Here is an 11,451-nt window from a genome sequence, read left to right as displayed (position 1 = left end):
TGCCGGGGGACTCTTGGCACCATGATCACTACAGCATGATGCAGTGGTTATAGTGCTTTGAGTTTTCCTTTAAAGAGAGAAAAAAAGGACATTCAAATTTGGTGCAGGAGTGTAGATGTGGAACACGCAACAGATATAAAGAACATTGGAAGACCAAGTTAAGTATAACCCCAAAAATTGTATTCTCCTGTCAAACTTTCAATGACACCTTTTGGTTTTACGAAGTTCTGCGAATGCTAGCTGCCTTTTCATTTATTTTATTCCCACATTATCTTACTCCTATATACTAAGTTTAGAACAAAAACACATTTCCTGTTTCTACACTGTCTAAACTCAGAGATAAGGTAATAAAGAAATGCGGTTTGTAATCTTTAATGGAAAGTATTTAAATCAAACTTGAGTAATTTAAATAGCACAGTCTTTCTACTTTGTCAATATGTTTTTTTTTTTCTGCAAGTATGATACGACTTCAAAACATAGGATGTCGAAAGTATGAAGATAATCATTCATTATACAGAGCTGATATTCTTATTTCTAGGTCCCCATGTACACTCAAAAGGTACATAAAATAGAATATGAATAGTAAAACTGGAATAAGCAGTTTATAGCAGTGATCTTCGCTGGTTTTGGCAAGAATCAGGTGGTTCTTCGATACTGGACTGTTTCCCAATCCTGGGCAAACTCATTCTGTTCCGGGCTGAATGATTCTGTGCTTTAGGCCAAGATTCCTGACCTAAAACTGAATGAGATCCATACATGCCTACTGGACTTGTGGGCATGTCTTTTAAATGGCTACATTCTTTATTGGCCTCTTCTGTACAGCTGAGAGACCCCAGACAGCTTAGAGGTCTATTTATTCTGCTACTGCCTAATTTTAGGCATGGTTTCTGGAGGCCTAGGCTGTTCTCCATCTTTGTACTGTCTATCTCATATGTTTCTCCAATGCAGTAGGTCTGCATTCTTCTTACTGGACATTGGGACATCTGACGCTCTTTAGCAAGAGCAACAGCAGTATCAAATGATATACTCACTCCACTTTTCCAGCCAGAATACCTTTGCTTTTTAAGAGAGTCATTATTTAACTCTGCAGTCTCTGAACTGTTCATTGTTTCAGTTATTTGGTGCTTGGTGTCTTTGTTGGTGGAGGATGCTGAGCCAACATGAATTTTACTACGCAAAGCAGGAGGCAGCTTTGCAAACTGTGGCTTTGGGGGTACAACAGGAACAGACTTTACCTGCTGTATTTTAGGCAATATGGAAGCAAGTTTCATTGAAGCACCTCCATCAGGGTACATCCCATTAACCAATTTGCAGTGTTGCTCAGCTTTAGAGGCAGGGTAGGTTGACACTGTGTATTTCTGTACGGGGCATTTCTGGATGTCTTTAAGTGCTTCAAACTCTATAATTTTGTCTTGCTGAGCAAAGGTTTCACATTCAGTTAGTAGAATGTTGTCAGGGATTTGCATTGTGGATTCTTGGATTTCACCTAGACCATTACATTTCATTATATTGTCTAAGATACTGCTATCAGCCTCCAGAGAAAGATGGAACTGTGTCTCATCTTGATTTTCTGCCTGGTTTTCATGAAGTACACTTTGTATATCCAAAGAGTTGAGTTCATTTGGCAATGCTGGATCATTTGTTTCTACATGAAAAACTTCTGAATCTTTGTCAGACAACAAACCGTTCTCTAACTCTAACATACTTGGACAACTGACATTTTCATCCTCTTCTTCAGGTTGGATTTCAAGTTCATTTTTGGATTTTGAATCCGCAATGATTTCCTCAGTGATTTCCAAAGAACACTCATTCTCTAGAGTTAGGAGTTGTGCACAGGTCTCACTGTCTGAGTTGAGTTCATTTGGCAATGCTGGATCATTTGTTTCTACATGAAAAACTTCTGAAACTTTGTCAGACAACAAACCGTTTTCTAACTCTAACATACTTGGACAACTGACATTTTCATCCTCTTCTTCAGGTTGGATTTCAAGTTCATTTTTGGATTTTGAATCCGCAATGATTTCCAAAGAACACTCATTCTCTAGAGTTAGGAGTTGTCCACAGGTCTCACTATCTGAAGCTGCCATTGACTCTTCATCATAAGCAATATTTGGAGTTAAAGAGTCTTTTAAATTAGAGCTCTTTTCTTTTTCGTGGCCTACAGTAGGCTCTAGTTTGGGTTCTGTTTGTAGACTTTCTTCGTTTGGTTGCAGAGAATTTAGTTTTTCCAACTCAGTGGCATCTTTAAACGAATCTGTTTCTTTGACATTTAAAAATGTAAATGGCGGTCCCAGTTCTTGACATAAAGGACTAAGATCGTCATAAGCACTGTGAAAAATCTCTTCTGAATCTTCAATTTCTCTAGACTGATCTTCGATATCATAGCAACCTGTTGGTATGAAATACATCTGATCTTCATCATCTGTAGATAACTCATCAGGTGGAGGCTCTACAGAAAATTCTTCTACCTGTTGAGTAGGCAAAAAAGAGAGTTAAACATTTCTTCTTTTTTTCTTTTCTGGTCTAACATAGCATCTGTTTTTTGTGCTTTTTATTGCATCATATTGCACCATAACTTCATAATACCCAATAGAGCAGTACAACATATATGATGTGTAATAAATAGTTAAATATCTAAAATTGAAAACTGAATTGTAAAATTTCGGCAACAATTACTTATTTTTTAAATTCTTTAATTTGGATAATGTAACAACTCAGCTATTTTTGCTTAAAGTGGGGCTTTCACACATTCATATTTCCTTGTTCCCACAACCCCAGTAAATGTTATTTCAATGGGGTTAGTGGGTGTATAATAGAACGGATTTAAGTCAAATAATATTAATTGAAATTTAGCAGCACCCATCCCACAAGAATCCAACTGCATTAGCAAACTTCCTTTTGTTTTGTCATATTTTATTTTGTATAAATGATTTGGTTATTTACTGAAGCGTGAATTTTTGGAATTGTTTTTAGATCAGTTACTTTTACCTAAAATTTGAAATTCACGTTCACGATAAATCACATTTTACTGAACCCTTATAACAAAAATCTGCTAAATATTGTTGCACGGTAAAACAACGGCATGCTGTATTCTTTGATAACACATATATACTTACTGGACATTTCACAGTTTTTGTAATGTTAGAATCTAAATGAATGAAGTAATATTGTGTTGTTTTTTTTTAAGTAATACTTGCCTGCACACAGTCTGACATGTAAACACTGCCCAGTTCATCCTCTAAAATATCGCTGTCGCCATGGTTATAGCTTGCAGTATATCCTGACATTTTCTCATCTGGACACTCTGGATTTATGTCCTGGCTGTCTAAAAAGGAAAATGTTTCTTGGAAATCAAGTGAGATCTCATCATTGTCCACCTTCAGAGAGTTTTGTTCTTTTGCATTTTGCTCCTCTGCTGCTGGTAGATTAAGTTCCACTTTCAAAGCCATTGTGTCCTTCGGTTCTTCCCCCTCGAGTGGCACATTTTCCTTTGTATCGGTTTGTAAATCTATAACACATAAAACAACAGTTTAGGGGGGGGATTATACACATTGGCACACATTTATTGTTTCTACTTCTTTCATTCTTTCAAGTCCATTTTTCTTGTTACCACTGTTGACCCCATATCCTCCCTACAGAAAAATTGAATGAGGAAACCTTAACTAAGACTGCATGTAGAATGAAATAAGATAAAGATAACCAATCGCATATAAAACACATATTAATAGATTTATATGCTGAACAGAGAATTATGAAAATAGATAAGGTAATTTACAGGTTATTGGAGACATATCGACACTATGTGACCTATAGGGATATAGCATATTATATAACCAAAATATGTTTGTCAAAAGAAGTGCCCCATGGTAGATTAACAATAAAAATGTAAAAAAAAATCTGTATTTGTAAAATCCTTATAAAAATAAATACATTCAAAATTAGTAAGAGGAACACCTGTCAACTCTTGGCGGCTCAATGAATCACTGCTAGATGACCCTAGAGTAATAGATGACCTTGAAAACTCCATCCCCAAATATTTCCTAGAAAATATCAACAAAGGCACTACAGACACTTGGGTTTGGGAAGCACATACAGGTATAACACGGGGTGTCCTGATCAAATGGGGGGCACGCATAAAAAAGGAACGATTGGCTAAAATTCAGTTGATTACAACTGAAATTTCCAAAGCAGAATTACAACATAAATCCATCCCCTCAACTGACACATTTAACACCTTAACGGCACTTCGAATGGAATTACGAAACATCCTCCTAATAAAGGCCCATAGGGCAATCCAATTAACCAGAGGGATGTACTACGCACATGGTAATAAAAGCGGGAAATACCTAGCTAGAGCACTGAAAGACAAACACCAAAAGACATACATCTCCCACATTAAAACAATAGAGGGTACTCGCTATGACAAAACAGAAGACATAGCTAAAGCATTTCGAGACTACTATAGTAATCTATATAACCTAGGCACGCCAACGAACCCCCAACACGATATAAAAACATACGTCTCTTCCCATCTCCAGAAAACTCTAACCCCACACAAGGCCGACCTACTGGAACTACCCATCGACATGGAGGAGTTACAAAAAGCAATATCAACACTCCCAAAAGGCAAAAGCCCAGGCCCAGATGGCTTAACAGCCAGATATTACCAATCCTTTCGACACATTCTACCAACTCATTACTTGGGAGTACTCAATGGCCTAACCTCGCACCAAGGATTACCACCCCCGATGCTGAAAGCATCGATCACTATCTTACCCAAATCTGTCAAAGATCCGAGCCTATGCAGCAGCTACAGGCCCATATCCCTGATTAATCTAGATCTTAAGTTAATCGCGAAAATACTGGCTAACCGACTTAAGCTCCTTCTCCCTGGATTGATACATACAGACCAAGCCGGGTTTATTCCTGGCTGAGAGGCCAGAGACAACACCACCCGCATCCTTAATATCATCCATGGCGCCTCTGACACTAAAACCCCAACAGTCCTACTCTCGGTCGATGCCGAAAAGGCGTTCGACCGAGTGGATTGGAACTACCTATTTACCACTCTGGAGACACTAGGGATGGGCACTAATTATATAACATGGGTACGATCGCTCTATGAAGTGCCTTCTGCCACTGTGGGAGTCCATGGACAGAATTCGCCCTCATTCACCATCAGCAATGGCACGAGACAGGGGTGCCCATTGTCACCCCTTCTCTTTGTTATAGCCATGGAACCCTTTTTAACAGCGATTCGGTCAAACAACTCCATAAAAGGCTATTGTGCAGGAAGAAGAGAGAATAAGGTCTCTGCCTTTGCGGACAACGTACTCCTCACCCTCACACACCCAGAGCAATCACTCATCCATATTAAGCAAGAAAAAGACCAATTTAGTGCATGCTTGAACTTCAAAATTAATGACGACAAATGTGAGATAATGGGAGTAGAGCTAAATACAACACGAACCACTAGACTTCGGGATCTCTATAACTATAAATGGACAGACTCGGGCCTTACTTACCTGGGCACCAAACTAACACCCACAATCACAAAGCCTATATGAAAAAAAACTATATCCCACTACTGAATGATATAGCCACTAAACTGAAACAGTGGGACAAACCGCACTTCTTGCTTTTTGGAAGCGTCAACATCCTGAAGATGATGATCCTGCCGAAAATCCTTTATATGTTCCAAACCCTGCCGATTGAACTGGATTACGCCTTTTTCCACACATTGAAGAAGTCTTTCCTTTCATTCGTGTGGGGACTTAAAAAATCACGATTGGCATATGAAGTCCTCACCAGAATTAGAAGAGGGGGTGGCCTAGGCCTACCTCACATTTACAAATATTATATAGCAGTCCTACTCACCAGAGTGAGGGAATGGACAGATATCACACACAATAAAGCGTGGTGCGAATTGGAACAAAGCTTCTCCTCTGTACCACTTGCTACACTCCCATGGCAAACCTGTCACCTACATTAGATCTCGAAAACCACGCACCCCCTTATCCACCACATCCTAAACAAATGGAGACTCCACAAAACACCGTGGAAGCTATCCCCGGGCATTTCACCTTTGTACCCTATAGCACATAACCCAGACATCCTGGAAGGGAAAGGGGCGACAACACTGACGAAACTAGTGGGAAAATCAGACCCACAACTTGAAGACATACTAACAACAGACTCACCCCCCCAAATAATAAATCTGCAGAGACATGGAGGACACCATTCACTTGCAGAAGCGCTAAGATGCTCCCAACTGAAACATACCTTGACCCAGAAAGTACTCCCTCACTGGACCCCTAGGGAACTAACTCCCTTTGAAAAATTATGCACTACCACAACTACACGTAAATGTACACTCTCACAAATATACAAAATAATCCTGACAGCACAGGAAGACCAAAACTCACTCACTTATCAGCGGAAATGGATGAAGGGACTTCACATCCATATGTCACCCCAAGAGTGGGAATAAATTTTCACAAAGCCCATGTCAGCGTCTATCAGTCTGTCTAGACGAGAGTAATTTTACAAACACATCACCCGCTGGTACAGAACACCAGACTTGCTTCAGTTATTCTGGCCAACTATTTCAGACAAGTGTTGGAGGTGTGAGGGAGAAATGGGCACCATGGAACATATATGTTCCATGTGGTGCCCACAAATAAAAGGCTACTGGAATGAAGTAATTACAAAAATTAACAATATTCTAGGAATAACACACTCACTAACTCCCTCCCAGGTCTTGTTGGGTTGGCCACAATCCTTCCAAGATAAAGGAAAACAACATTTGTTATGGTTTCTGCTGGGTGAAGCAAACAACCTCATTCCAGTATATTGGAAAAAAATCACAACCCTCACAGTGACCCAGTGGATAGAAAGAGTAGAAGGTACAAGAGAAATGGAAAACCTCCATTGGTAAACACTGCGCAAGCGCAATAGATATTTGAACACATGGGAACCCTGGATACAATACTGGGCACAAAAACAGAACCAGTTATAACCAACTGTAAGCTGAAAGTAAAAAATCGCATTGTACCTAATACCACTGCACAACCCCCCCCCCCCCAACCCCCCACCCCTGACCAATCTCCGAATTGTTTAACCCCCGAACCCAGTTTTAAGTTACTTCAGAATATGCATTCTAAAGCATACACAACGGACTTTATGAGACTTATATAAATCACAGGTATGACACACTTAAATACTGAAAAATTGTGTATGGGAGAACCTAGGACACCTTCTTGATATTGAAACGTAAATTTATGCACTCCTCTCCTGTATTACATTGTACCATGCTTGATGTAATATTGAACGAGATGTCACTCTGTTGTGTATAACCACTGTGAAATTGAAAACTTGTAACACATGTTTAAATTCCCTCCCCTCTTTTTTCTTTCTGTACCCATCCTTACTAACTGATATACCAATAAAACTGGAATTAAACAAAAAAAAATAGCAAGGGACTTGCTAATTGTAGGCCTAAATAACTGATGTTAAAAATGGAGCTAAATGTTGTCAGTGAAAATATATTTTGTCCTAAAATATGCAAATCATCAGTCAATTATCCACAATTCAAAGTTTACTGAATAAGGGTGGTAGTGTTTCAAGAACTCTTGCAGAAAATTAAATATTTTGTCATTATTATTTTTTTTTATATATATAATAAATATTACTTTTTTTATATTTAAAAGCTACTCACAAAATGGTTCGTCTTTTTCATTTTCAGGCACCGGACTTGATATTCCAAGACTGGTCTCAGAGTGACTTTCTTCCTGTGCAAATGATTTTTCAGAAATTTGTAAAGGATTATAGATTAGACTTGGACACTCCATTCCTCTTGTGAGACGGGATAAGTTGGAAGTGATATGGAATGGGAGAGTTACTGAAAATGGACCAGAAATGTGAACTCCCACACACTTTTCTGCTCGATTATGAGTGCTTTTAGGTGATCGTCCTTGTGGATGTGCCGTAGTAGAGTGCCTTGCTGGTTTGGGCGTTGTCGGTTCTGATTTGGCCAAAGGCTCTTCATCAAATTCTAAGCTGGGTGGCTGCATTACATCTAGCTGGGTGTCTTGATCTTCAGAGTCCAGTACTGGACAACTGTTCCCTTGCTTGGATTGAGATTCAAAACTTTCCCTCCGTATTGGAATCAGAATTTTAGGAGACCTTGTTCTCACAAGCCTGCTGTGCCCCAAATCCAAAACTGCGAAATCAAAAAGATTATGTACTGAGAGTATTTCCACATTTTTTTGAGCTGAGCTTATACCTGTATTTATTTCTAACCAAAATTAACACCTAAAACTATTTTTCCTGTATCTATCCTCCCTTATACACAAGTATGTCCCGTCTAGGCCCTTACGATCTGCTGAAGACTTACGTCTATCTTCTGTCCGTACTCCCACCTCTGAAGCTCGCCTTCAAGATTTCTCGAGGGCTGCACCGTTCCTGTGGAACTTGCTTCCCTCCTCAGTTAGATGCTCACCCAGTCTCCACTCCTTCAAAAAATCATTAAAAACCCACTTCTTCATAAAAGCATATCAATTAAACTCTTAATAGCTCCCAACTGATTCCTCTTCTGCAACTGTCACTAGTCTAATACTATCCTTACCTTTTGTGTCATTTTACCCCACTCCCTCTAGAATGTAAGCTCATTGAGCAGGGCCCTCAACCCCTCTGTTCCTGTGTGTCCAACTTGTCTGGTTACAACTACATGTCTGTTCGTCCACCCATTGTAAAGCGCTGCGGAATTTGACGGCGCTCTATAAACAATATAATAATAATAATAATAATAATAATATATGGTACTGAACCTCAGTCATTTACTTTTTGAGATAACCCCTTATTCTACTTTTCTATTCTTATCTTGTATAAGCTTTGGTGTCAATATATAAGTATTCTGAATACAAATTAACTGCAATTTCTTTAATTGACTAAAACACATAACTATATATAGGCATTTTTCTCAATTGTATTTAGCGTACCATCTGTTGTATACGGTGCAGAACTGAGGGAATCCATACTTTTGGCTGGCCGTAGGTTCATTTTTTCAGTTATTTCTTCAAAAACAGAAAAAACAAAAACAAATTAACCAGAAACACAAAATGAATGACTTACCATGTAATTGAAGGGGAATTATCATTTTTGTACACCACTAGTAAAAAACAAACCATTAGAATTCCCCTTGGGTTAACATTTTTTCATGTTTTGTTCATTTAAAAAATGTACGTTAATAAATTGGCAACTGACATCACAATCCAGGGCGCATACTACATTGGAGGAGAAATTAAAGATTTGCTTAATATTCTACGCTGACAGACAGGAGCAAAGGAGAAAGTTTATAAAATTATTGACAGGGAGCCAACATGAAAGTGCTCCGTTCCAGGATAGAGCAGTGTACTTGTCTACTTTTAATTTTCAGACCTCACAAACATATATGTTAAATATAGAGGCTATATAAAGAAAGTCAAAAATCTTGGAATTGGCGGCTCCTCTTTAAAGCGAATCTGTCACCAATCGCATCCCTTTCTTGGGCATCCACGTGAAATTACGCCAGGGGATCCAGTGACTTTACTGACAGTAGTGTTGACTCTCGCAATTGCATGAGAGTCAACAATGATGGTCAGTGACATGCCGCCGCTTTAGGACGTGACATGCTGGGGGGGGGGGTGTACAGAAGAAAACGGTCAATGACAAAGGTCGTGGAGCCTGACTAAAGCTCCACGCTTTGTCAACTTTTGCCAATCTTCAGGTTATGCATAAGAAAAGTCCCTACTTTTTCTTATGTATGAGTTTAAAAAAAATGCATAACTAAAGGTAGGAGGATGTAATGGGGTGGAGGGGTTGCATGTCTATTAAAACAGATCGACTTCAACATTAAATTTGTGCATTATAGCTCTTCTAATCTACAAGTCTTCAGGGATTCAAACATTGATAAATAATTATGCTGGTATTTTTTTGTGGAACGTAAATGCGCTGCTAACAAACCTTTGTTCTTTAATTATACAACAAGTATTTATTATTTGCCCAAGTGTTAATGTGGAACAACAGACCTTTATCGTCCTGCTTGTTGGTTTTGCGCTTCGAGTCGTTATTAGATCGACCAAGGTTGAAGATTGATCTCCATTTCCTTGTTTTTATCGAACCCTTCCTTCTGTCAATGTTAAAATATTAAAAGTTTTTTTTTTAATTAGACTTTTGTGTTAATATTTTGCTCTTTTAATTTGTTAAACATTAATAAATAGCTTTTTTTTACACTTTTATGATAGGATTACCAATAGTTCCATCTTTTTTTCTTTGCTGTTCTAACATCTATTTTATCTCCTCTTTTTAAGTTTTCTTAGCATTGGCACTTTACCTACTTAAAGAGGTCTGCCTGGCATATTGGTAATGTATTGCACTTGTGGGTGGAATCATTCTGCAGATGGTATATATTATTATTATTATTATTATTTTTATTATTTATATAGTGCCATCACATTCCGTAGCGCTGTACAATGTATATAAATATATATAGATATATACCATCTGCAGAATGGTCCCACCCACATGCTGCAGATGGTGTATATACCATCTGCAGAATCTGTGCTATTACAGATAGATATACTTGTATATATATATATGCCATCTGCCATGTAAAAGCACACTTACACTTTTTTTAAGGCCTCAGCAGTGGCTAATCTAGCATCTCCTTAAGTCAAATGGGCAGCCGGGATATAGATTCCTTGTGCACTGTGCCCAGGGTATCACCCGCACCTTACTGATGATGCACCAAAGAAGGCTAAAATCATCCAGGCTCACCGTATCTAATGGAGAGAATGGACCTGTCTCGTCTTTTGATTCTGGGTGCTTAAACATATTTGAACCGAAGACCAAACAAAAACTTACTTTTGATCAGCGATATCTATTATAGTGTGGTATGGGCGGATTTGGGGAGGTCCATCCCCTTGATTCAGCATGCTTGGTATATTGTAGGATAGAGAACGGAAATAATCTTCAGGAGAGGATGCATTTGTTTCATTCCCATTTCCTGCACCAAAAAAAAACAAAACACCTGAATATTTCAGCTAATCTGGTCCTTTTTAAATAAAGAAGTATACAGTATCGGTTTAGATTATTATCTTTGCAGTTTTACATAGTACTGCAAGCAGACGGTATCATGTACTGTTCTTTATATGCTTTCTCTCTAGATATTTCTCACTTGTGGAGTTTTCCTTCACCCATAATACCAACTGGTTATAGCCTATATTTTATTCTTCCATACTCCATTACAGCTGCAAAATAGTGCACAGTTTAGGCTTACTGCAGTTGTTCACTTCCCCTACCCAAAATCCAAATTTCTCTTTTTAAGTGTTTTTTTTTTTTATTCTTTATTTTTGTGGTGCACATAGTTAACACAAGCTCTAGCAATGCCCCAACGGCAAGTACAAGATTGGC

At 38.5% G+C, this 11,451-nt stretch overlaps 1 protein-coding gene across 1 annotated transcript in view; it reads right to left on the bottom strand.

The window, feature by feature from the left end:
- Positions 1 to 486: 486 nt before the first annotated feature.
- Positions 487 to 11,451, bottom strand: part of ARHGAP30 (Rho GTPase activating protein 30) — a 49,008-nt gene continuing 38,043 nt past the window's right edge. Inside the window, exons 7-12 of the mRNA XM_063439291.1 lie at positions 10,903 to 11,044; positions 10,068 to 10,168; positions 9,000 to 9,074; positions 7,718 to 8,221; positions 3,194 to 3,508; positions 487 to 2,464 (exon numbers count right to left, since the gene is read on the bottom strand). Of these exons, the coding sequence (XP_063295361.1) occupies positions 603 to 2,464; positions 3,194 to 3,508; positions 7,718 to 8,221; positions 9,000 to 9,074; positions 10,068 to 10,168; positions 10,903 to 11,044 (2,999 nt within the window). The 3' untranslated portion in view covers positions 487 to 602. The remainder of the gene's footprint in view (positions 2,465 to 3,193; positions 3,509 to 7,717; positions 8,222 to 8,999; positions 9,075 to 10,067; positions 10,169 to 10,902; positions 11,045 to 11,451) is intronic.

Source organism: Pelobates fuscus, chromosome 13 (genome assembly GCF_036172605.1).
Source record: "Pelobates fuscus isolate aPelFus1 chromosome 13, aPelFus1.pri, whole genome shotgun sequence".
Classification (NCBI taxonomy): Eukaryota; Metazoa; Chordata; class Amphibia; order Anura; family Pelobatidae; genus Pelobates; species Pelobates fuscus.
The sequence above is the reverse complement of the archived record's forward strand: the minus strand, read 5'-3'. Positions and strand labels throughout refer to the sequence as shown.